We start from the raw sequence: 26,258 nt of genomic DNA, 5'->3' as shown, positions 1-26,258 counted from the left end.
CATCCGATTGAATGGCCTCATTCTTCGCTTTCTGAGCAGGATATACTGGACATGTTACCTTCAGCGTACCGGCAAGAATATTCAATCTCACTTCCTCGCCAGTATGATAAAACACAATTATCTTACTATTGTCAGATCAAATTCTGTTCCCGGTATGATTTCTTTATTTTTAAGGAGACAGCTGTGAAAGGCTTTCGCAGCTGATTTCTATATATCTTCTATTCCAAGATACTAACTGTGTTCTGTTCTCCAGTCATTCACAGACAATTACCACTGGAAATTTTATTAAATACCAGTCTTCAATAGCATATGTGAGTTGTGGTATAAAGCATTATACACAATCAGAATGCTTCTTCTTTCTTTTATTACAGCCTTGGGTACGGAACGGAAATACAGATAAGGCAACAACTCTTCCTTTCTATTGTTCTTCTAAGAGATGGGTATTGTCAGGATTACAAAGTAAAGTTGAGCCGGCATTTATGATCGATATAGATAATGTTTACAGACAGGTATCAGTTGATATTAATACTAGACAAGATCTAGTATACTGTTCATGGAATATTGATTTTATGTAAATAACAAATTATTATATTCTGGTCTTTTACTACTTTCGTATGATTATATATTACTTCTGAGAATATTTTGTATAAGAATCTTACTATTATTTAAGGAGTGTAACCAGATAATCTCTAGAAATTATGATTAATATTTGTTATATATCTATAAAATACCAGATAATGTCTAGAAATTATGATTAATATTTGTTATATATCTATAAAATACCAGATAATGTCTAGAAATTATGATTAATATTTGTTATATATCTATAAAATACAGTTTCTGTTCATAAGTAATAGATATCTTCCGTATCTAATCTATTTTATTACAGAACTATTCTTGTTAAATTATAATTACATAATAGTTTCTGAATCGTATTCAACTTTAACAACGTTTGTATGTAATTACCCGGTTTGGGTGAGGTTGTATCGTTAGTAATTATTATTATATGTAAATAATAATAAATAACTGTTTTGCAACTGTAAGCAACTGTAACACAACCTAGCTACAACCTAACTGTTACTGTAGGTAACAGTTTGACAACTATTATGAAATGGTCAGTGAGTGTGGCAAACTATTAAATATATATAAATAATAGTAAGCTACCATCTTTGACTTTTACTGAACTATGCTGTGACCCTCTCTACGCACGCCTCCGGGCCCCTATGTAGGTAGGTAGGTAGGTAGGTAGGTAGGTAGGTAGGTAGGTAGGTAGGTAGGTAGGTAGTCAAGGTAGCTTTTCACTTGAGACCCGATAATTATTTATTCCTTTTGAGGATGGATGGATGGATGGATGGATATAAGATCTTTAATCCGGAAGAGGGCGATTGGATGATGATTTATTTATTTACTATATATACCCCCCTCTAGTTAGTACTCGGATTGATATACATAATTGATAGACGGATACTAGTAGATAGGTAGCTAGGGACGGGGGGAGCATGTCTGTATGTATATATATATGTATGTATGTATGCATTTGTTTATTCACGAGAAATTAGAAGCTTAAACCAGGAAGAATGGGGTTGATGGGTGGGTAACTAAAACTGGGTATCTATCAATAGCACTGGTACTGGGGTTTGTTTGCTTGTGAATTGAAGGAGGGAAGGAAGGAAGGAAGGAGGATCAATCAATAAATCAGCCAATCAATTTCTGCGGGATATCTTGGTTTTCATTTTCATTTCTGGATGAGTGTTGTTGTGAATGGGTGGGTCATTAGGGCATGTATGCGTGTGTATATGTGTGGTATGTGTGAGGTATGTGTGTGTGTGTGTGTATGGGTGTACGTGTATATGGCAGGGTATTTCCATGATCATGCTCATGCTCATGCTCATGATGAATCATAATAGATCAATGAATCAAATATTCAACAAACCAACCAAACATCACCAATCAGTTATTCATCCGGATGGAAATATCGCAGGGCCCATAAACTGTAAATATAAACGAGTGTCGTGAAGAAAAGCGTTAGTTGTCTGTCTGTCCGTCCGTCTTGGTTCATCTGTCGTCAGTTTCAGTTTCAGTTTCAGTTTCACACCCCCCCCCCCCCCCTCTAAGAGTATGTTTCTTTCTTTCTATATTTGTCTGCGCACATGGGTGTATATCAACAAAACAACCAATCAAAAAGCCACCCCCACCGCCGAAAGCCGATAATTCTCATAATACTCAGTATGAAACTCGTCCTGGTCACGGGGAGAAGGAGAAGAAGAAGGAGGAGGAATCTGACCCTCGCCCTCATAGATCGTCGGGACCGGATACTGGTACGGATACTGGTAGATGCCAGGGCTAGACTCCTCGGTGACGGACGCGAAGGTCTGCTTCTGCTTGGGGAGGAATGGACTGTCGAGGGGGAGGTCGAAGTCTCCCTCCATATCCCTCCCCCCCTCTTTGTCCCCATTCCTGTCCTTGTCACGGGTGGTATCTGCCCGCATGGTGGTTGCGCTGGTGAGGGAGGGGGTGGGTTTGCTGGGGTGACTGTGACTATGACTATATTGCTGATTATGGCTATGGTGGTGGTGGTGATGTCCAGTGAGGTTGGTGATGGATGAGACGAGGGTGGAGCCGCTTAGGGTGCGGGAGCGGAGGCGGAATGGAGTTGGGGATTGGGGGTGGGGCCCGGTTGTCTTGCTGATGTTGTTGGGACTGCTAGTTTGGAACAGCCACTGCGTTACGCGGCCGGAACGAGTGGGGGTGCGATTTGGGTTGTGGGTGTGGTTGTTGTTGTTGTTGTTGTTGCTATCGGAGGGAGTGGTCGGGGGGCGCGAGTCGGAGGGGGTCGTGGGCGGGTGTGATGGACTGGGACTGGGACTGGGACAGGAACTGTCGTCTGGTGGGATGGACGGTAAGGGCCTGTCTTGCAGGTTCAGGTCCAGGTTGTTGTTGGTGGCTGTGGGTCTGGTTGGGGTGCGAGGGGGAGGGGGGATAGCTGTCGCTGGAGTAGGGTTGTTGGCGCCGACGTGGGGATGAGACTTGAAGATACCAGCCAGGGCTAGGTCTGGCTTTGGAGATGCGGGCGACGACAGGGCCGACAGGACCGAGCTGCGGGTGGAGAAATGCGGGATCAAGGGACTAGTCCGGGACTGGGACTGGGACTGGGACTGTCTCTCCAGCAGCTGCTCTATAGTTCCCAGCGACGACCTGCGGGATCCCGAACCAACCGGTTTGCGAAGAAGCTGGAAGGAGGATGACGGCCGGTGAGAGCGCACGCGGCCTGTCTCTGTCGTGGATAGGGCTCGCGGGGGTGGTGTGATCTGCGCGCGCTCGCCCTCGAGTTGATAGTCCTCGAACCGGGGGAGCTCGGGCAGTCGGTTGGTGGGGGAATTGAAGCCCAGCTCCAGCGGACGAAAACCCTTGGGACCAACCTCCGTCGTGATTGTCGTGGTGGTGGTGGGAGAGAACATCGAGACGTGACGGAAGTCGGACGGGGCGCTGATGCGCACAGGGGCAGTGGATTTCCTCTTCAGCGACATGCTGGCCCGCGATGCTCGGGTTCGACCCTCGACCACCCACGACGATAGGGTCGATGCCCGCGCTGGAGGGGGAGGGGGAGGGCTGGGGCTGGGCAAATCATCGTACACGACGAGCTTCATTGGGGGAACGAGGTGAGGCTGCGTGTGGCATATTCTCATCTCTCGTTCGGCGCCTATATAGGTGGGGGGTTAATTATCATGTTTTTCTGTCTCTGTCTCTCCGTCTGTATGTTTGTGTGTGTGGCTGGTTGAGGGGGTAGGTGGGATAGGTGGGATTTTGGGGGGGGGAGGGGGGTATATCAGATATCCTGCAGGGTAGACAGACAGATGGATGAGGGTGAGGGGAAGGGAAAGGGAAGGTCTACCTCGCTGCTTCATAGCCTGCTGATGCCGAAAGCTCTCATCATCCCTCGGACCCAGGCAGAACAAACAGGATGATATCCAGCCAGTGAATATGGACCCTGCCTGCTCAATTGCCTGCTTCATAGCTGCCAGCGCATCAAAGGGGGTGATCCATCGCCCAGCGGGGGTGGGGAATCGGAGGGAAAGACAGAAGACCAGACCAGAGGGTCAGTGGGACACTAATAAGCGACCAGCAGCCAGACTGTGAGACATCGGCAGAAGGGGGGGGGGGGGGGATGCAGGAAAGAAGAAGATCAAGAAGAAATCGACGCAGGCCCCCGGGGCTCCGGAAGAGGCTGGGGAAAGAAAGCAGGAAAAGAGGAGAAAGAGGAGAAGGAGACGAAGAGACAAAGAACAGGTCAAGTGGGTGGCCGGGGGGTGTTCTGGTGACCAACCAGGCAGTCCAACCCACTAGTTAACCAACCCAGGATGGAATTATGGTCAAGAATATCATCATCAACATCATCATCATCATCTCTACTCTGTCCGGCACTATAATTGGGATCGGTGAGTCGACCCAGCCAGGGCGATAAGTCCCCCAACCCTAAGCCCGGCCTCATCCAATGACCGCCGCAGAGCCAGCGTGTCGGCCTGTCGATCAGCCATCTGCACGGCGCTCGTTGGCTGGCCCGGGCGTTATCACAAATGACTTAATATTAGTTATTGAACGTGGTCCAACTTGTGGGCATGCAGGAGGACCACCAGACACAGATGCACGGTACCTCGGACAGCCTGCAGGTCTGTGTCTACCGTCTAGTTGTCACCGAGTCGCGCACTGGGCGCCTAACGGGCGGTCGCCATTTGCTCGGATGCAGGCTGGAGTGTGATCCGGCCAGCTGGTCGAACCCAAACATGCACCAAACACACCACACCACACCCCCTCGGATGTGATGAACTGAAATGAAAGGAAGGGCAATTAAAAGAGGTCGCGGGTACCTGAAGCGTGCCCCTGTCTCAGACAAATGAGCCCATGGTTTCATTTCATTTCATTTCATTTTCTTTTCTCTGTCTTGGTGTTGGGTCGGAGTCTAACAGTTATATTGTGCATCATATTTGCAGAATGCAGGCAGATATCTACCCCGCGCCACGGGCTATACGATTGGGCTAGAATGATAAGTAAGTATCGATATATTGCACTTGCCCCCCCCAGATGATGCAGCCTCGGATCCCGCCTAACGGTCCCACACGTTCTCTTCTAAATCTCCATATGTCCAATGACGCCGCGCGCCGGTGTCGTCCTCCCCGTGATCCTGATCCTGGTCCTGGTCCTGATCGGGCGGAGTGGCAGGTTCTGTTTGCTCCCTCTTTTCCCGGCTCTCTTCGAGATAGCTGGGTCGCTCGTCGACCGGTTCGCCTGATGGTCTCCTGCAGAAAAGGTTACTCCGGGCCCATGGCCTCGCGGGATCACGCTGCACATACTGGAAATGCCTCTGCTCGGGCTCAAGCTCGGTCGAGCCGAACGCCTTCTGAGTGTGTTCTCTCTCGGCTTCCTCTGCCTGTCGGTCTTCGACTACAAGGTCCACCAGCTGGCTACGATGCGACTGGTGCGAGGTAGAGGAGCTGGTCTCCTGGCGGACGACCCCACGGCCGTTGGAGGGCTCCTTGCGGGGGCTACGCGGGTTACCTTCCCCTTCCCCTTCGCCGCGAGAGGTGTCTCCACTGGGTGTGCGCGACTTGCGGTGCTTCCGGGATCGCTTCACCGTTCCTGCTGTTTGCTGGGGCGGGGCGCTTCGGCGGTGCACATGCCGTTGATCTACGGGCACCTCGTTCGCCGTGATCACCGGATACTAACTGTCATCAGCTCTTCCGTATCGGTGGATGTCATCCGGGGCAGGGTGCGCCTACATTCCAATCACCAAACTCCAGCGCGCGGGCATTGGTGAAAAGTCGTTCGTCGTCCTCATCCAAGGAGGTTTCCTGGATGTCACTGTTCGAACGAAAGCGACTCAGCGTGCTGCTTCGTCGGTCGCGACTAGCCCCTTCGTACGACGAGAGCAACGGAGTCCGAGTGTTGACCTCGCCGGGCTTCGGAATCCAGTACTTGGCCTTCCCGCCCCGCTCATACCGCATCCCGTGCATCACTCGCCGGACCCGGGAGTTGGATTCCGCATGGGGGATGATGTGGTCGCCCGAATCAAAGAGCCTGTACTCGTAGTTCTCGCCCCGTAGGGTCATCTTCGTGTCTTCGATCAGGTCTCTGATCCCGAAGGAGTCGCGAAGCGCGTACTTGACGGGCAGTCGAGCCGCGGAGATGGTGGAGTCGGCATAGTCATGCCAGGAGAAGGCATACCAGTGGGTCATGGCAAAGAACGGCATCTCAAAGCAGATCAGCGTGTCCTGGATGGCCGCGGCGAGGTTGTCGGGCGTGTACCCCGCGACGCCGTTGGACAGCGCGCCCAGCCACTGCAGGATGGACAGGAAGAAACCTTGCCAATAGGAGGCAAAGATAATGAGTTTGACACACAGGAACTTTGGCACCGGGCGGAACGGCGCCAGGTCGTTGTGCAGACAGACCCAGAACATGGCCAGCGAGTACAGACTGACGGTGACGCTAACATTGTACACAATGCCGGTCCAGAGGTACCCGGAGGTCAACCCCAAGTAGCCCTCCTGATAGGTGTCGGTCGCTTTCATGACGATGGAGACAATGGCCAGGATCGGCTTGAGCCAGGCATACTGCAGGATCCCCCGCTTGACCGCCAAGAAGGTCTGCGGGTCGGAGATGTCCACCTTGGGGCAGACGTGGTTCAACGGCCAGGCATGCTGGACGGGAGGACGGCCATGGGTCATGATAATCAATGCCCGCTCGCCTCCCAGGAAGTTAATAAGTAGTTGGAAGAAGGTATAGATCGTAAACGCCTGCAGGATCCCGTTAGCACCGGGTGACCCCTTATCACCACTTATCACCGCGCCGGACCTACCTCGTAGACATCACGGATGGGGTCCAGCCACATCGCTGCTCTCAGCGAGATGATGCTGGACCAAGAGGAGATCGCATATATGGGGACCCTGCTGCCATCAGTTGCCTGCCCACCGGCCCGTGTATGAGAGCGAACACTGACATCAACAGTATGCGGACGACATATCGCTGGAGCAGGGGTTTTCGATAGTTTTTTCTAATCCTCGATCAGCGCAGGTCCGAGGGGGAGGAATGTCGGGCAGAAGGAGGGGTAGTCGTACGTTTGAAGCCATATGGACCTAGAGCAAAGGGAGCAGACGATATCAGCACCAGCGTATTCCTCTGGAAGTCGCGTGTGGGGGAGGGGAAGAGAGGATGTATTCTCACAGTAACGAGAGCAGGGACGCCACCAGCGCGGACACGCCAGAAACAATGATCACTGCTCGAGCCAGGCTAGAGCCTGTACCACCAAGGGATGAGGCGGTACTCATTGTGAACAGGACTCGCGGGGATGACCGCGTGCGCTTATGGCTATGTCCACTGGCAAAGCATTCCGCAGATTAACAAGAACAACAAGAATAAGGAGCACCGGGCATGATCATAAGGCAGTGAGGTTCCAGGGTACGGTCAGGATAAAGGGGGCCCTCGCATGGCCGGGAGGAGCAAGGTGGTGTAGGTGCAGGGAAATGAATTGCGTGGACATTTGGTTGGGGGGGGGGGAGAGGAGGAGAAGAAGAGGAAAGGAATGAGGAGGAGCTTATCCATCAGCCATCAACTAGCTTGCGTGACACCGCCCAGCCTCGAGCCGTGATAGGAGTGGCTGCGACTAAGAATGGCGGCGGCCTGGAAGGATGAAGGCGGACTAGCGCCAGTTTTGCCCGTCCAGCCTCGGAGCTTCCCCGTCCCCGTCCCCTCTTTACTTTAGCCTCCTACTTAGTCTTAGCACTCCACCTCCTCCTCCGTGGATCCGCTTCCAGGGCTCGTCCAGCCAGACAATTTTGGCCCCTTTCCCTGCCTGCAACAGTTGCAACAATTCTCCGCCTGCATCACTCCTCCATCCCTCTACCGACGCGTCGAATTCCTTCTCGTTGATGGCGCAGTGATCTCCCGCAGTCACTCACCACCATGTTCCCGAGCTCCGGTGATCCTAGGAGGATATTATTGCGATTTGCGACATGGCTAGCACAAGCTTGACGGCGTTATCCTTCACCCCGGATCCAAGCTTCAACTGGTTCGTCTTCAGCTCGCAACCGTGGGCAATGGCTAACTGTCGACCAGGTTCTTTCTCCTGGAGCTCATTGTCTCTTGTATCCTGTAGGTGCTCCTATTCACATGCGCATCACCACCACCAACCCCCGCTGACAATACCCACCCGACAGAGTGTTGTTCTTCCTGCTCTACTTCAATCGCCTTTTCGCAACTCTCCTCTCCTACGGAATACGCGCCTACACCTGGCACTACTATCGCGCATATGTCGACATTCGCTCGCTGCAGATCTCGCTTCTCGGGGGCAGGATCTTCTTCAAGGGCATCCGATACCATGGCGTCAACGAGACAATTTTTGTGCATGGGGGCTTCGTCACTTGGCATTACTGGAGGCATGCTGTGAGAAAGACGGATTTGAAACACCGCGAACCGAAAAATGGCGAAGCGGAGGGCGAAACCCAGCGCGCCGGGTCGGCTAACCCGGACGGCAGCAACAGCAGTGATCACGGGGAACAAGGGGGGCTGAAGAGCACGGACTCGCTACCTTGTCGCATCACAGCCAAACTGTATGGCCTCGAGTGGTTTGTCTACAATCGGACGCCGGCATACGAAGGGATTCTGGCGGGCTTTGCCCCCCCGGAGCCCTCGCCATCATTTACCAGACCGCAATACCCAGGAAGCAACACTTTGGACGCCACCTTGAAAGACAACAAAGCAGAGGCCGCTTCAACCTCTGATAAGGCGTCCGCGTCTCATGGCGACCGACTTAAAAGCGCTGGCAAGGATACAGTCGCCTCCGAAGCCGCGGAGGGCTCTGGGCAGGAAGTTGGAGAGGGTCTCTCGAAACTACTCCGACTCCTGCCGATGAAGCTGGAGTGTGATAAAGGTGCTATTGTCATGGGAAATGAAAACACGCGATCTGTTTTGACCATCACTTTCGACGGTGGTGTCGGGATGATCGAAGCCTGTGAATCTGGTCCTCTTGATCTGTACCGACAAGTCTTTTCTTTGAACTTTGTCCACCCGGTCATCCAGATGCGCCCGAACCCGGACTTCAAGCAGAACCAGCTCGCTGCGGCGAAAGGCATCGGCTCAACCCAGACGGAGCAACGGCCTGAAACGAGACGAAAACGGGATACCATCTTCAACTACCAGTTGCAAAAGCGCAGGGTCTGGCATACTGTTCGTGATCTGATCCCATACTTTCAAAGCTCTGTGGAGTCTTTTCATGTGCGCGAGAAACATGCGGACGCGCCCCCAAGGAACTCAACCGATGCCCCGGATGACACGCGTTGGGTTGGTCTTTCTCGGTATTTGGATGAAAGCTCTCACGATGATCATGAGGAGTGGAATCCGGTCGAATACGGGCGATATTCTACGATCCTGGACAGCCCCAAGATGACGGTCACATACTACTGGGATGTTCCGGGAAGCGTCAAGCCGTCCCCGGTTTCGCGAGATTCTCTGCCCTCATCAGATATCAATGGCGCCCCGCCTCCGGAATGGGGTATCGACGTGAAGGTCGATGGTGGCGCTATTAATTACGGTCCGTGGGCCGATAGGGAGCGTGTTGGGCTGCAGAATGTTTTCTTCCCAAACGCCTTCAAAAGCTCGCAGCCCGCCGATCCACTGGCTCCCGGGGAGCTGAGGAAGAACTCTGTTTTCCGATTCCGAGTTGAGATCAACGACGAGTTGACATTGCGCATTCCCACCCGAGAGTCTTCCAAGGACTGGCAGTGGAAAGGCCGTGCGGATGCAATTCGCGGTGTCACCAAGCTGAGAAAGCAATCGAGTAGGAGACAGTCGCGTGCGGGAGAAGGGGATAAAGGTCATATAGGCCCTGATATACGTCCCTTTGGATGGCTGTCACTCCGTGTTGCGGGCGATTCCACTATTACCTACGCCATGGATATGGTCGCGTCGGCGTCGGGATTTCAAAGCCAGTTGGACCTTGATCTTCGAGACACGAAGATGATGTCAAGTGTAAACCATGCGTTGTTGTGGCAATGCCCTAGGCAACTCATTACTTGCGACCTCTCAGTCCCACTTCCCTGGAACAGCCTGCGAACGTGGAAATTTGACGTGGAGAGCCATGATATGGAGCTGTTTTTACTACGAGATCACATCTTCCTCTTGACCGACCTTGTCTCTGACTGGGCCTCTGGCCCTCCCCAGGAGTATTATACGTTCGTGCCGTTTATTTACAATTTAAAATTGTCCTTCAGCAACGTTCGCTTATTCCTGAACGTGAACGACATGAACATTGTCAGCAATCCTTCTGATCTCGACGACAATCGCACCTTGGCTATTAAGGGTACCAAACTGACCTCCGACGTTATCATTCCCCTGAACAAGTACCAGCCTGAACAGAATGCCATTGACTTCAGCGTTAGTCTCGACGATGGCGGTATCGACTATCTGACCCCTGTCTGGGATACACTGCATGCTTTCATCAAAGACAAATCGACTGCTCAACTTCAGGGCCTGTCTATTGGTGGCTCGTACAATTATTTTCTCTCAACGTCTCCTGAACTGACCGATACATTGCTGTTGAATGTTGATGGCTTTTCTCCCAAGCTCTACTTGTTCGGGTTTCTGATACGGTCCTTCATGACGATCAGAGAGAATTACTTTGGAGAAGAAATGCACTTCAAAACTCTGGAGGAATACCAGGAGCTTGCATACCCCCAGGAGGATTTTAGCCCGCCCACTGGGACCAATCCTAACAGGAAGTCAAATGACCTGGATGTAATTGTGCACGTTACTGTCGACAATCCCTGTGCCCTTCTCCCGGAAGACCTGTACGATAGTTCCAACTGCCTGAAGCTTACTGCACCCTCGCTGGAGGCAGACCTGCGGTTTACCAATTACTACATGGACCTGCAATTTTCTCTCGCCCCTCTTAAAGTGGCCCTGGCGTCTAGTCAAACAGAGGGGAGACTCACCCCATCAGACACCCAACTCTTCATCGATGGGGTCTCGGTCTACGGCCACCGCCTATTTGGTCTGCCGCCTGCAGAGCCTACTTATGTCTGCAACTGGGACTTCGGGGTGGGCCGAATCGTCGGAGAATGCTCCACAGAGTTCCTCAGCAGCCTGGCTGCATCGTTGAAAAGCTTCGACTTTACTTTCGATAACGAAGAAAACGCACTTCCCCCCTTATCGCCGATTCTAATCCACGATGTCACTTTCTTGCGGGCCAAGATTGACTTCGTTCACATTTCTGTTCTACTCGACAAGGCTGCTCTAATACTGAGTGCAGGCCCGGTAACCGCTGAATTCAACGACTGGGCGAATGCTAAGTTCTCCAAGCGAATGAGCCTTCTGGTGCCCGAACTCTCCGTTGCTGCAGTTGATTACCAGTTCTTGGGTCGGTTTGGAAGCCTGCTTCATACGGAGATGGCTCCTCTTGCGCTTTTCCGGTCTACTTTGAAGGTCCGGATGGTCCAGAGAAAGAGTGATATTGCCGAAAGCCGAAGGCTACAGCAGGAGCATATCAAAGTCCATGACCAAAGGACACAGAGGACGCCATGGCTTCTCTTGGACTGGGACGACATTGATCCCGATTTACTGCAACACGAAGGCGACAACATGCATCCGCCAACTATTCCTATCCCTACAATGCCTGAACCTCTGTCGAGGTATTCTGGCTTGGGGGGCTTGTCTTCGTCAATGCGTCGCTTTTCAGAGAGTCGAAGTCATCTGAGCTCGAGGGGTTTCTTTGTTACATCAGACGCTTCAAGTGTGAAAAGCGGGACCAACCGGAACATGCGCAGCCCCGCCAGTCCATCAAAGGTGTCACCCAGAATGGAAAGAGACCAGAAGTCTCGCCGGGCAGCAACTGTTGGCTCAGTTTCTCCGCTTCTTGAACGCCGAGATACCCCAAAAGGCCGTCCAGTAAATGTTCCTGGGGCATCAAGCCCTTGGGTAATGCCAGAATTCTCTCTCCACAGGGCTAATCTTGATACATCGCAACTTCCCCCGGAACAGATTTCGCGCGAAGACCCCGACCTTGACAGAGGTGTTCTTCCTGTCGTGGACGTTGACCCGTTCTTCAACTTTTCAGATAACGATGTAACGACATATACGAATTTTGCCATTGAATTGCCCATCGGGGTCAGGGGTTTCTGTTCCCCCGAGTTCCTCCACATAGTATCAGCGTTGATAGAGCGATTGCAGCCCAGACGCCCGGCTGCAATTATTGATTCTCTGCAGAAAGACGTTATCTCGGACATCGTGGGGTATGAAAAGTCGGTAAAACAGCCCAAGACATGCACCAGTATTGCGATCAGGGCTCCCTCCATACTCATAAAACTTGTTAACTCGGAGTCAACCGCGAACGGCGATGTTAACTTTCGTGACGAGTACAGCGTTCAAATGTCACACCTCAAGACCGAATTCAGGACAAAGGTTGAACGGCAAAGGGGCGATCTTCTTTCGGGAATTAGCAAGAGTTCCACTGTTCATGCAGCTGCAGACAGTCTCTCGATTTCCGTCCAAGGCAGCGGCGCCGATGCATACCGGGAGAAGGCCGAGTTCAGTTGCGTTCTTGGAGACATGAACTTCTGGCTTGTGACCAAGCCTGTTGTGAGATCGAGCTTCCAAGTTAGAGCCTTTGACACGGTGACGTCAACCAAATCTGTCGAACACCTCGCCTCGCTGGTCCGGCGGACAACAACAATGTCAGATTCCATCGCGTCCTCTATCCAGCAAAGTTCGTCCGTCGGGAACAGACGGCTGCAGTTTCTCATATACTTCCTCACACGACAGGCTGCGGATGTGCCCGATCCTGCATTTCTTATCCGTATCTCGTACGTGCTCAGAGTTGCGCGTTCTCATCTGCGACAGCATGACTCTTGGAAGATCATTTCTCGCATACGAAATGTCTACTATCACTTGTCACCGGATCAGCGCCAAGTGTTGAACGACAAGTGTCTCAATGGAGATTTTGAGCTTCCTCCCAATGCTAAGACTGTTGTGCTCTCTAATTTCGACCAATGGCGGGCCTGGGATCTAGCTCATGTGGAGAAGAGCTATGTGATGCGAAGGATTTGGGATGCCTCTGACTCCGAATCCGAGGAATCTTCGAAAGCAATCTTCTTTTCTTCCACTGTGAAGCTCTTTCGCTTTTCTATCGACCCTGGGCCTAAGGAGAGTGACTTTGTTGTGGAGGATTTGTCGACTGCTTTGTCTGTTCAACCGAGCGAAGCATCATCTGCGGATAATGAACCCAAGCAGAAGGACATTACGGTCGTCCAGTCCTACTGCTCTTCTGTTAGCCTTCATCTACGATGGGAGATTCTTGATCTTGTGGAAGGAGTAATGAAGACTATGTCTACAGTTACCCTGGAATCCACGCCACCAACTCAGGGTGGTGGGAAGGGTCCAGACAAGGCCAGCGAGCTGCAGCTTATCTTTGGGGCCGACCTGGGATCTATAACGCTTGATGGGATCAATGTCAAGCTATCGATGACCAGCAAGTCCCCTAGAGCCTCACTGGTGCAGAAGTCTCGCAGCGAAGACGGCCCAGAAAACTTGAGTCTCCTGTTAAGCTCCGACGCTGGCTATTCTGAACTTTCCAGCCTCTCCAAGGCCCTCATGTTCTGGAAGGTGGCAAATCCTCATATCTATTGCTCCCGCGTGACGGATGAAAACGAGACAGAGTTGAGCCACCAGTGGAAGCTCGCCGGATCTTGCAGGAAGCTTCGCTATGATATGAAAGAAGACCTGTTGAGCCTTGCACATACCGCCGATCGAGTCATTGCAGATGAGATTCGTTTTATTCATCAGCTTGTGAACAGCGTGGAGCTGCCATCGCAGCGGCCGGCTGAGAGTACCGCAAAGAAGCCAGCCCGCAATCAGTTCCATGTCGCGATGTTCTTGGACGACTACCGTTTAAGCTTTTGTGTTCTGCCATCGCTAACATACGTTATCGCCGGAGAAGTGGCACGAACTTCAATTCTTCCCAAGTTGGGGTCGAAAGTTGAGGTGGACTTTGACCTGAAAAAGAACGTGCATGCACTTTTGTCTAGCGAAGGGGGCAGGTGGAGCTCATTATCGGCATTAGAGATCCCACCCATAAATGGTCGGGTTATTGCCGACGTCTCGCCCAGTCGCACCAACATGGAAATCGATGTCACCATAGAACTTATACGGTTGGAAGCCAGTGCTGTACGGAGCTTTTTGAGTGCCCTTTCCAAACCAGAGGTTTCGCATTTGATGGATGATCTCAAGCAAAGTATGGAAGTCTTGCAGCTGCACTTCGACGATGTTCTTGCGGTCAAGAAATCTAAACCACAGCAGAAGGAGGCTTCCAGTGACCACATGATTCTTTATAAGGCACGCATGACCATGGCAGGTGTGACAATTCATGCCAGAGCACCTGGGCTCAACGCGAAGAGCTACACTGCAGACATGGATATTAGCCTCGGCATGATGCGTCTGCACCTGGACAACGGCCTGGATGCAGGACATCCTATGGAATATCCAGAATTCCATATTGACACGTCTAACATAAGCCTAGATCTGAGGAAAGAGGAAGCGTCCCGAAGTCGCTCGTACTGCAGTTTCACCATTGACGCTAAGCTTCAGGGAACTTCGATGACCCGAGATACTGGGGAAACCAGGCGAGTGTTCCATCTGACCAGCAAGAAATTTGAGATCGAGCTCTTCCCCGAAACAGCCGCCTTGGTGGTTGATATGGCTATGCACCTGCGCGAGCGAATCAAGACCTTAGATCTTTCTCACGAGGTTAAACGGTTCAAGAGGTTGCGACACCGTGGTCATACGGAGTCGGAGCTGAAGGTTCCTAGCATCCAAGTAGATGGTGCCGACTCGTCCGAGGGGTTCCTGGACGCTATGTACTCCTTGGACTTCAACAACATCCAGATCGGGTGGAACATGACGACTGTGAAGTCGATGGCACATGCACGTCAACCCGATGATCTGGTCTTCTCGATAAAGCGTGTGGAGCTGTCCAACAAGAGAACCAATGCCGCTAAACTTCGTATTGAAGACATGCAGTTACAGTTGGTGCCAATTTCAGGAAATCGGCGCAAGCGCTCGCCCAATTCCGCTTTGTTACCCGAGCTGGTCTTCAATGTAGCATACTCGTCGGCAGGGAAGGAGGTTCGACTGGCCTTCCAAGCGGCTGGAAAATCGCTGGATTTACGAGCGACCTCCGACTTTATTCTGCCAGCAAGCATGATCCGAGACTCCATTGCGTCTGCTGCACGGACCATCCGTGAGGCCAACACTGCTCTGGTATCCAAGCCATCCGAAGACAGCACCAAAAATCGACCGCTCTTCGGGAACAAGCGCTTCCGCTCTCTCTTGATAGATGTCGACTTCGCTGGGGCCGTCGTATCTCTCCAAGGGAGGCACACGGAGGATTACCAAACCCTGCTGCCGAGTATGAAAGAGGGTAGACTTCCTGGGTCGGCATACGGCCAGTACGTCCAAGGAGATGGGGTGGCTACTGCAACATTCCGAGCCCCAGGAGTGGCTTTGAAGGTTCAATTCGAAGACAACGGGCGAGATGATTCGGCCCTCAACGCGGAGTTAAAGGTTGATCCTTCGACAAATGTTCTCTATCCCAGCCTCGTTCCGTTGATCAAGCAAATGACGGCTACCATCAAGGAGGCCATGGGCGATCAACCAAAATCCAGAAGACCTTCTAACGCCATGATGCTACAGCCACAAAGACTGATGCAGGAAACTCCACTCGACGAACAGGGACCGGCTTCGATTCTCGGTAGATGCAAACTGAACGTGGGCATTTTGATCTGCAAGCAGGAGTTCAGCTTGAGCTGCCAGCCTATAGCGAGAGTAGCCGCCACGACTCGGTTTGATAGTGTCTATGTGACGATCAACACCGTTCAATCCGACGAGCAGGAGCGATTCCTCGCGCTTCTGGTGGCCTTCAACTCCTTGGAAGCGTCGGTGAAGCACGTGTACTCCAATGAATCAACCGCGAGCTTCGAGGTCAAATCGATGACCATGTCCATCATGAACAGCAAACATCTAGGAAGCGCGAAGGGGATCTCAGCCGCTCTCCGGGTGAGCCCCATGGAGGTCGCACTCAATGCAAAGCAGGTCCAGGACCTTTTGCTGTTCCGTGAAATTTGGTTTCCTTCTAGCGATGCCCCAGACCCCGGACCGCCAATGGAGCCCCAGCCTACCGAAACGCAGGCCTACATTGTGCAGCGTTATCAGCAAGTCGCAGCAACCCCTGCTTTCCCGTGGAATACCACGATATCGATCGAGAAACTCGAGATCCAACTCGACTTGGGGTCTACGCTCGGCAAAGCACAGTTCGCGATTAACGACCTATGGCTGTCGTCGAAGAAGACGTCCGAATGGGAGCAAACGCTGTGCATCAGCTTCAACACGTTAGGCGTCGAGAGTAAAGGTCGCATGAGTGGTTTGGTTGAACTGCAGAACCTGAAAGTTTCCACATCCATCAATTGGCCAAAGGATCAGCACAACAACCAGACGCCTCTTATCCAAGCATCTATCTCCTTCCTTCAGCTGCAGGTGAAGGTGTCCTTCGATTATCAACCATTCCTTATTGCTCACATCTCGAGCTTCGCTTTCTTGATGTACAATGTGCGGCCTGGAAGCGATGCGCCCAGCGAACGGCTTTTCAGCATCTTGGACGGGGATAAAGTGCAAGTCTTCTGTACCAGCTTGACTGCATCGCAGTCTATGGCACTCTTCCAGGCCTGGCAACGACTGGTGCAAGACAAGCAGGCGGCATACGAGGCTTCTCTACGAGACGTTGAGAGGTATCTTCGCCGGAAAGCCTCGGTTTTCTCCGAGAAAACCGAAGTCTCTTCCCGGGACATGGGCGAACATACGGATGACAAGGCCGAAGAGGCGCCCATATCTCTACACAACGGCGTGGTCGTTAGCATTAATTCCGTCAATATCGGCGTCTTCCCGAGCTCGTTTTTCGACAACCATGTCTTCAAGCTGGAGGCCCATGATGCCCAAGCTCGCTTCGATGCCTCCTTGAAGGAGGGCAAGATCCACAGTGCGTTGGGCCTTACGTTGGGCCAACTGCGCGTCGCGCTTTCCAACATTGTCCGATCCGGCCCCATGGAGACAGAGGAGCTCCTCGTGCACGAGATCGCCCAGCGTGTACAGGGGTCGCGGGGCGGGACAATCCTCAAAGTCCCTCGCCTCCTGGCACGCATGGAGACGTGGCAGATACCAGGCTCGCAACAGATCGACTACATTTTCCAGAGCACGTTCGAAGGCAAGGTGGACGTCGGATGGAACTACTCCCGCATCAGCTTCATCCGGGACATGTGGGAAACGCACTCGCGGGCCCTAGCGTCCCGGCTCGGGAAGCCGCTGCCGCCCTCGGCGGTGCGCATCACCGGCGCCTTGAACGCGGAGGGCGGTGGTGACCGCAACGAGCCGCACGAGAAGATCACCGCCGTCGTCAACGTGCCGCAATCCAAGTACACCTATGTGGCGCTGGAGGCCCCGGTCATCGAGACCCCCCAGCTCCGCGATATGGGCGAGGCCACCCCGCCCCTCGAGTGGATTGGGCTTCAACGCGACAAGCTGCCCAATATTACCCACCAGATCGTCATCGTTACTCTCCTGGAGATTGCGAAGGAGGTCGAGGATGCGTATGCGAAGATCTTGGGGTCGTCTTGATTCGATTCGACCATTTTGTTTTCCACGGCGTTTGTCGGGGGTGTACGTATGGGGATGATTAGGGTAAACAAGTAGTTACAGTATGCATTGTTGGCGTGGATGGTGTTGGTGGGCAATCTGTTGTGTGTCCCATTTATTTGCTCGAGTCCGTTCTAAACGTAAGGGTCGGACCAACACCGTTATCGGTTACTTCTGCGATATTTATTTATACTGCTTTTGCTACTCCTATCTATGTACTAGACGAATAGACTAATAGACTGCATGCTGCACCGTTTCCGTACGTCTGCAGCTGCGCAGCCCCGCGATATCAAGTGGTTGCACCACGTTGCCGTACCGTACGGTATGCGGCACGGGGCTCCATTAAGTAAGCCATGCATTAATTCCTAACTCCGCATCCCGTGACGGGCGCCGGGCGGTGAGGGTGGAGGGGCAACGACGCCATACATACCTGTATTGCTGCCTGGATTTTTACGGCATTCGATATCCTGGAGATGTACGATCTATCATCCAGGTGGTGTAATTCATCTCTGCTTTCACGGTTGATAGATAGAAGATGGACTGATGGATGAAGATGATGTTGCTGATGGACCAGCCCCCCATGGTGCTAAAGCTAAATGGGGCAAGCAAATCCCCCTCCGACAGGCTGGATTCCCCACCCAGAAAGCCGGGACGAGAGTATGTTACGACCGATCATGATATCAGGACCGGCTGGCCTCTCGCCACCCTGCTCGGCTAGCTGTCTATTATTATTGCTGCAGCAGAGCAGATGATACGAGGGAGCTTGATGCTGTAGCTATGAGCTATGTAGCTTTGCTCGATGAGTCAACCGAGTCCACGGCTCACAAAGGTAAAGAGCTGGGCAACCATGGTCTTTCCCTCGCGGGGTCTCTGTTCGGTTTATGTTGGTGGTTGGGGGATGGGGATGGGACGGAGATGGGAGGTCGGGGACTGCTCTGAGACTCCGATCATCACTCAAGTAAGTAAGAAGAAGAAGAAGAGATGCTTCATGATTATTGCCAGTCTGTGTATCTACTCCGTATCTCGTGTATCTCCCGTACTGAGGCGGGCACTGCATCCAGGCAAGCGGCAGCCGACGCTAAGCCGTCGAAACGGTAAGAAAACGAGGGGCGCGAAAGGAAAAAACGCACATCCCAGATTTGAAATCGGAAAAAATCCCACCTGCAGCGCAGCGTAAAAAAAAAAAAAAAGCCCCACCTGCCGCCCTCTCGCTTTCTTCCTCTTCTTCCCCTCTTCCTTCTCCTCCTCGCCCGCCCTCTTTTCCTTTTCTCCTCCCTCACCTTCCTCCGCGAAGCCATCTCTGTCTCTCTTCCCCCCAGAGCAGCGCACATAGGCACCTTTTTTGTCCTATTGATTCAGTGGTCGAGCTAGCTCTCGGTCCTGGTCCTTTGTGTGTCGTTCTTCCTCTTTTCTATTATACAACCCCGCCTCTACGGCCCTTGACAGGAAAAATCAGTCAAGATGGTTAAGTACGTACCACCACCATCACCACCACCACCACCACCCTGCTCCTTCCCTCGATGGTTCATGCCTCGACGGGGATGGGAAAACCTAAATCATCCTCAAGGATATAGCGTGCTAACGATGCTCTCTCTAGCTTCACTATCGAAGAGGTCCGTTCTCTACATGCCCCGCATCCAACCCAACCGGCTTCGAGGTGTCTTAGCACCGACGAGACCACCCCAGCCGCAAGATGGAGACGCACACAGCAGTACGATGGATACTAACTATGATGACATAGATCCGTAGCCTGATGGACAGGCCGGCTAACATCCGTAACATGTCCGTCATTGCTCACGGTATGTTTTCTCTCTGGAGGTTCCCGGGTATGTCGGATCGTATGCTGACGGATGCCGCCCACAGTCGATCACGGAAAGTCCACCCTGTCCGACTCCCTGGTCCAGCGTGCCGGTATCATCTCCGCCGCTAAGGCTGGTGAGGGTCGTTACATGGACACCCGTCCCGATGAGCAGGACCGTGGTATCACCATCAAGTCCACCGCCATCTCCCTCTACGCCAAGTTCCCCGATGAGGAGGATCTCAAGGAGATCCCCCAGAAGGTCGACGGCTCTGAGTTCCTGATCAACCTGATCGACTCCCCCGGTCACGTTGACTTCTCCTCCGAGGTCACCGCCGCTCTCCGTGTCACTGACGGTGCCCTGGTCGTCGTCGACTGTGTCTCCGGTGTCTGTGTCCAGACCGAGACCGTCCTGCGTCAGGCCCTGACCGAGCGTATCAAGCCCGTCCTGATCATCAACAAGGTCGACCGTGCTCTGCTCGAACTCCAGGTCTCCAAGGAGGACCTGTACCAGTCCTTCTCTCGTACCATCGAGTCCGTCAACGTCATCATCGCCACCTACTTCGACAAGGTCCTCGGTGACGTCCAGGTCTACGCCGAGAAGGGTACCGTTGCCTTCGGTTCCGGTCTCCACGGCTGGGCTTTCACTGTCCGCCAGTTCGCCGTCAAGTTCGCCAAGAAGTTCGGTGTTGACCGCAAGAAGATGCTTGAGCGTCTGTGGGTGAGTTTGATTCTTCTTTCTACGTGTCGTGTGAATCCACTCTAACAACCACCAGGGCGACAACTACTTCAACCCCAAGACCAAGAAGTGGTCCAAGAGCCAGCCCGAGGTCGACGGCAAGCCCGTTGAGCGTGCTTTCAACCAGTTCGTTCTGGACCCCATCTTCAAGATCTTCCAGACCATCAACAACGACAAGAAGGACCAGATCCCCGCTCTCCTTGAGAAGCTCGACATCAAGCTCACTAGCGACGAGAAGGACCTTGCTGGCAAGCAGCTCCTCAAGACTGTCATGCGCAAGTTCTTGCCCGCTGCCGACGCCATGCTGGAGATGATCTGTATCCACCTGCCCTCTCCCGTCACTGCCCAGAAGTACCGTATGGAGACTCTGTACGAGGGTCCCCACGACGACGAGTGCGCCATCGGTATCCGTGACTGTGACCCCAAGGCTCCTCTGATGCTGTACGTCTCCAAGATGGTGCCCACCTCCGACAAGGGTCGTTTCTACGCTTTCGGTCGTGTCTACTCCGGTACCGTCAAGTCCGGTCTCAAGGTCCGTATCCAGGGTCCCAACTACACCCCTGGCAAGAAGGACGACCTCTTCATCAAGAACATCCAGCGTACCATCCTGATGATGGGACGTTTCGTCGAGCCCATCGAGAACGTTCCCTCCGGTAACATCGTCGGTCTGGTCGGTGTTGACCAGTTCCTGCTCAAGTCTGGTACTCTCTCCACCTCCGAGACTGCCCACAACCTGAAGGTCATGAAGTTCTCCGTCTCCCCCGTCGTGCAGCGCTCCGTCGAGGTCAAGAACGCCCAGGATCTGCCCAAGCTGGTCGAGGGTCTCAAGCGTCTGTCCAAGTCTGACCCCTGTGTCCTGACCATGATCTCCGAGTCCGGTGAGCACATCGTCGCCGGTGCCGGTGAGCTCCACCTGGAGATTTGCCTGAAGGATCTCGAGGAGGACCACGCTGGTGTTCCCCTCCGTATCTCCGACCCCGTCGTCTCCTACCGTGAGACCGTCGGCGGCGAGTCCAGCATGACTGCTCTGTCCAAGTCCCCCAACAAGCACAACCGTCTGTACCTGACCGCTCAGCCCCTTGACGAGGAGGTCTCCCTCGCCATCGAGGCCGGCAAGATCACCCCCCGTGACGATTTCAAGGCCCGTGCCCGTCTCCTCGCTGACGAGTACGGCTGGGACGTCACCGATGCTCGTAAGATCTGGTGCTTCGGTCCCGACACCTCCGGTGCCAACCTGCTGGTTGACCAGACCAAGGCCGTCCAGTACCTCAACGAAATCAAGGACTCCGTCGTCTCCGGTTTCCAGTGGGCCACCCGTGAGGGTCCCATCGCTGAGGAGCCCATGCGCTCCATCCGCTTCAACATCCTCGATGTTACCCTCCACGCCGATGCCATCCACCGTGGTGGTGGTCAGATCATCCCCACTGCTCGTCGTGTCCTGTACGCCGCTACCATGCTTGCCGACCCCGGTATCCTGGAGCCCATCTTCAACGTCGAGATCCAGGTGCCCGAGCAGGCCATGGGTGGTATCTACGGTGTGCTCACCCGCCGCCGTGGTCACGTCTACACTGAGGAGCAGCGCCCCGGTACTCCCCTGTTCAACGTCAAGGCCTACCTGCCCGTCAACGAGTCCTTCGGCTTCCCCGGTGAGCTCCGCCAGGCCACCGGTGGTCAGGCCTTCCCCCAGTGTGTCTTCGACCACTGGGCCATCTTCCCTGGTGGTTCTCCTCTTGACGCTTCCAGCAAGACTGGCCAGATCGTGCAGGAGATGCGTAAGCGCAAGGGTCTCAAGGAGGCCGTCCCCGGCTACGACAACGTGAGTGTCCTTTCCCTGTTACCTCTCATGACAATGCTAACGGTCACAGTACTACGACAAGCTGTAAAAATGTTCCACGCAAGCCGACTCTGCCTCGAGCCTGTGAAGGGTGGAATCCTCTGTTTATGAGATTGACGAACGCAATACCCTGTCCACGTTGAGGGGGAAGAACAAAACGAGAGAACACAGCTTCATGTCGTATGTGGATTTTCGAGACCTAGAGTAGAATCCAGGTGCACGTGCATATGCTAGCTTCATTTTTACGTTTAACGACCACGAGGGATTTTCCATAGTTGCTTTTACTGTTCCTCGGTTGGAAAAATATGAGATGGTTAAGTTCAATTGGTGCTGTAGGGTAGTGTAGCTCTACGCGAATTGGTGGTGAATATACAGAGTAGAATGGTGGGATTTAGACAGTGGAAATGAAATGAAGGTAACTAAGGGGTCATCCTGCCAAGCTGGCCGCCAACTGGCGAACAGTCACGTGCCATTCGGTCATCCGCGTCGCTCGCGTTTCCGCGGCCTGTTCGATCCGCAAAGCTCTGTGACGGAACCTCGCGCTTCTCTCTCTTCTCCGCCATGCTTTGATCGTCCGCTTGCAACTCCCCAAGATCCCTCGCTGCCCTGTTATTGAACCTACTGCATCCACCGTATCCGTTTGAACCCGTGGTTGTGACTTGCGCCCAGCTGCCCAACATCGCTGCACCCAAAGCTCCTCGAGGCACGAATTTCCCGGAGTCGTCGCGTGCAACCGCGACCCGTGCGGCAGCATGCAGCTCACCGAGAATGAGGCAAACGAGGTCAAGATGTGGGTGGTGAAGAAGCTCGAAGACATGTAAGATGCCCAACACCGCGCAGCGTTCCGTTCCCCAAGCTAACGGGCATCTGCGCGACCTAGATCCGACGCCGACTCCGACGTCCTGGCCGACTACGTCCTGGCGCTGATCAGAACCGATGCTCCGGACGACGAGATCCGCAAGGCGTCCGTGGAGAATCTGGAGGACTTTCTGAGAGAACGTTCGTGTGCACCGACCGACTCCGCCCCGTGTGTCTAGAAATGCGCCTGGAACTGACTAGCATCGCACATACAGACACCAACGAGTTCGTCGACGAGCTCTTCGATACCTTCGCGTCCAAACCGCCAGCGCCTGCCGCCCCGACCTTCGCGCAGGGCCAGTCAACCGACGGTCCCGCGTCCGGAGCTCCCTCCCAGCCACCGCACCCTTTCTCGTCCCCGGCCGGACAGCCCAAAGGCCCATATGGCGCCCCCATGGGCGGCATCCCGCAGTCGCAACTTGAGAACCCCAACTTCAACCGCAAACGTAGCTACCACGAAGGATTCCAGGCGGAGCAGGAGCGCGACGATGCTCCCCACAACCGCGCATTCAAGACCCCCCGTCGGGGACGCGGCGGCGGCAGAGGTGACTGGATGGGCAGGGACGGCCGTGCAGGTCCCGGGGTACCGCCTCAGTTTCACCATCCAGGTGCGTTCCAGGTCATGCCGCCGGCGTTCCCGGGCTTCGACCAGAACGATCCCATGGCCGCGATGATGGCGCTGCAGAGCATGGGCTTCCCGCAGATGCCCGGGATGCCGCCCATGCCGATGCCGCCTCAGGGTGGCGGTCCCGGTCCATCGCCGGAGCAGATGGGCCCGAAGAGCTCGGAGCGCTGTCCGTTTTACGAGACCCAGGGCATCTGCTATCTCGGCGCGACGTGTCCGTACCAGCATGATGCTGTCCCGGGTGGTCAGGAGGATGGTAAGTTGATATCCGGCTGGCGTGGTTGGTGTGATGTGCTAATTATGGGTTTGCAGAATACGATCCAGCTTCCTCGAACCTTGTTACCGACTTTCAACGACGCACGGATCCGCCCATGCGGGGTGGTGAGAGAGGGCGTGGTCGTGGTCGCGGGGGAGAGAGAGGCGGGTTCGGCGGCCGGGGACGTCGGTCTGAGTTCTCTGCGGCTGGGCCTAACGACGATGCCTCGATTGTGACGATCGTGGTGGAGCAGATCCCCGACGACAAGCTGGATGAAGCCAACGTGCGGGAGTTCTTCTCCCAGTACGGCGAAATTGTCGACATCTCTCTGCAGCTCCACCGACGCCTCGCGCTGATCACCTTCGCCGACCACGCCGCCGCCAAGCGCGCATGGTCAAGCCCCAAGGTGATCTTCGACAACCGCTTCGTCAAAGTCTACTGGCACAAGCCCCGAAACGACCGCAACGGGGAGCAACGCCCCGCAGGCGACGGCTCCGAGGGCCCGTCCTTCGACCGCGAAGAGTTCGAGCGCCAGCAGGAAGAAGCCCAGAAAGTGCACGAGGAGAAGCTGAAAAAGCGCAAGGAAACCGAAGAAGCCAAGCAAGCGCTTGAGCGCCAGCGCGAGGAGCTCCTCAAGAAGCAGCAAGAAGAGAAACAGCGGCTTCTGCAGCGCCTTGGCGGACAGGACAGCAGCAACGGGACCTCTGCCGCCGCCGCTAGAGATGACGACGGCCAGACCCAGGAAGACGTCAGCGACCAGACTCGGAAACTTCGCGCGCAGCTCGCCGCCCTCGAAGCCGAAGCCCAAAGCCTGGGTATTGATCCTACGGCCTCCCCGTACTCGTACCGTGGCCGTGGCAGGGGATTCGGGCGCGGGAGCTTCGCACCGCGTGGACGCGGAGGGTATGACCCGTCGTACCGCGGTGGATATCGTGGGCGTGGTGGAGGTATTGCGCGTGGTCGTGGTGGTGTTCTTCGTCTTGATAACCGGCCCAGACGGGTGGCTGTCTCGGGGGTGGAGTTTACCCCGGAGAAGGACGAGGCGCTGCGACAGTTTTTGATTGTGAGTTGCCCTACTACTCTCCCTATTAGATTCTCTCTCCTCTCATCCATAACACCATTCCACACTCCTACATGAAACGAATCTAAATGATAATCTAACCAAACCAGGGCGTCGGCGAATACGAATCCATCGAGCCCAGCGCCGAACAACCCGACTCCCTCGTCATCGCATTCAAGGAGCGCTACCTCGCGGAGAAATTCATGTTCGGCACGCGAGACATCCCCTCCGTCGGCCAGGTGCAGCTCACCTGGGTGGCCAACCCGCCCATCAGCCTGGGGTCGACTTCTGGCTCTGTCCCGTCGGACATGAAGACGGCTTCGGATGAGGACACGGTCATGGATATTGGGGCTGAGGGGGGGAGGAAAGATGGTGGTGTGGGGGCGGGGCAGGGACAGGGGCATGCGGATGTGGATTATGATGTGGCGGAGGTGGATGATAGTTGGGGGGTGGAGTGAGAGGATACGTACATACATACATACATACATACATACCTATACTTGAGGGATGATGGGATGGGGTGAGATGGATGGATGGGGATGGATGGGAAGGTAGATAGATGCCTCTGCTGCTGCTGTTGTTGTGGGATAGGCTTTGCTTGGTCGATTGGGCGTTAAGTGGATGGGTAAAAACTGCATATTCTTTTCTTTTCTTTTCTTTTCCTTTCTTTTTCTATCTTCTTATATTCTTACTCGGGATAGATTGAGGGTTGTATGAGTTATTGGTGTTGAGTGATGATTTGTATATGGAAGAATTACCAAAAGTGATCAGAAGCACACCCGCCAGGTCGTATACTGGGCGATAGCGCCACTGCAGTGATCAGGATCAGGAATAAAGAAGATGAGAGTTAGAAGAGAGCCGGCAATAAAGATTATAATGAAGACAAGAATAAGATAGAGCGGTTATCTAAGATAGAGAATACTTATAGTAGGGTTGGTCTTGGAGAAGCATAAGAATAGTAGAGAATTATTTAGACTGGATTAAGAGATTAGTAGAGATATAGATATAGATATAGATATAGATTTTATAGAATTTAGAGATTTTAAAATAAATAAATATACTAGACTAGACTGTTTGATACTTTCCCAGATTATTCAGAATATAAAATTAATCAGTAATAATAAGAGTTAAGTTAGTGAAAGACACCAACGGTCTACTAGTAGGGGAGTTGTTGCCACTGAGCCAAAGGGCTAACATGAGTTACCCGCAGTTACCTGCGGACCCTTAGAATCCCATATATACTATAAGTATACTCAAGTACATCCGGGAGGAGGTGGGCTTCACCCTTGTAAGTATGCATGTCCCGCGGATATCATCCCTTACATTAGTCTATATGATAAAGTTGGGGTTTATCATTTATGAGTACG

At 53.5% G+C, this 26,258-nt stretch overlaps 5 protein-coding genes across 5 annotated transcripts; 3 read left to right on the top strand and 2 right to left on the bottom strand.

Moving 5' to 3' along the window:
• Window positions 1-2,118: 2,118 nt before the first annotated feature.
• BO70DRAFT_321228 (uncharacterized protein) lies at window positions 2,119-4,152 on the bottom strand. Its single transcript, XM_025540507.1, has 2 exons — window positions 3,893-4,152; window positions 2,119-3,700 (listed from the first exon to the last, which is right to left on the bottom strand). Exons 1-2 carry the CDS (start codon window positions 4,011-4,013, stop codon window positions 2,178-2,180), a joined length of 1,644 nt encoding a protein of 547 aa, XP_025396357.1. The 5' UTR covers window positions 4,014-4,152; the 3' UTR covers window positions 2,119-2,177.
• Window positions 4,153-5,101: 949 nt separating this feature from the next.
• BO70DRAFT_399453 (OSTA/TMEM184 family protein) lies at window positions 5,102-7,319 on the bottom strand (the record flags this gene model as incomplete). Its single annotated transcript, XM_025546861.1, has 6 exons — window positions 5,102-5,716; window positions 5,775-6,788; window positions 6,851-6,938; window positions 6,992-7,045; window positions 7,110-7,127; window positions 7,216-7,319. 6 exons carry the CDS (start codon window positions 7,317-7,319, stop codon window positions 5,102-5,104), a joined length of 1,893 nt encoding a protein of 630 aa, XP_025396356.1.
• A 678-nt stretch (window positions 7,320-7,997) lies between these two features.
• Window positions 7,998-17,900, top strand: BO70DRAFT_321223 (putative fermentation associated protein (Csf1)). Its single transcript, XM_025540506.1, has 3 exons — window positions 7,998-8,059; window positions 8,107-8,142; window positions 8,208-17,900. The coding sequence occupies exons 1-3, from the start codon at window positions 8,004-8,006 to the stop codon at window positions 17,701-17,703; spliced, it is 9,588 nt and encodes a 3,195-aa protein (XP_025396355.1). The 5' UTR covers window positions 7,998-8,003; the 3' UTR covers window positions 17,704-17,900.
• Window positions 17,901-18,930: 1,030 nt separating this feature from the next.
• BO70DRAFT_389609 (elongation factor 2) lies at window positions 18,931-22,141 on the top strand (the record flags this gene model as incomplete). Its single annotated transcript, XM_025546093.1, has 6 exons — window positions 18,931-19,190; window positions 19,319-19,334; window positions 19,463-19,520; window positions 19,585-20,240; window positions 20,296-22,074; window positions 22,124-22,141. The coding sequence occupies exons 1-6, from the start codon at window positions 19,183-19,185 to the stop codon at window positions 22,139-22,141; spliced, it is 2,535 nt and encodes an 844-aa protein (XP_025396354.1). The 5' UTR covers window positions 18,931-19,182.
• A 498-nt stretch (window positions 22,142-22,639) lies between these two features.
• On the top strand, window positions 22,640-25,349 carry BO70DRAFT_389608 (CCCH zinc finger and RRM domain protein; the record flags this gene model as incomplete). The annotated part of the gene is made up of 5 exons (XM_025546092.1): window positions 22,640-22,909; window positions 22,973-23,091; window positions 23,166-23,831; window positions 23,888-24,894; window positions 25,002-25,349. The coding sequence occupies exons 1-5, from the start codon at window positions 22,845-22,847 to the stop codon at window positions 25,347-25,349; spliced, it is 2,205 nt and encodes a 734-aa protein (XP_025396353.1). The 5' UTR covers window positions 22,640-22,844.
• Window positions 25,350-26,258: the final 909 nt, after the last annotated feature.

This window comes from Aspergillus heteromorphus (genome assembly GCF_003184545.1).
Source record: "Aspergillus heteromorphus CBS 117.55 chromosome Unknown BO70scaffold_27, whole genome shotgun sequence".
Lineage (NCBI taxonomy): Eukaryota > Fungi > Ascomycota > Eurotiomycetes > Eurotiales > Aspergillaceae > Aspergillus > Aspergillus heteromorphus.
Note: the sequence above shows the minus strand (reverse complement) of the source record. Positions and strands in the feature narration are given on the sequence as shown.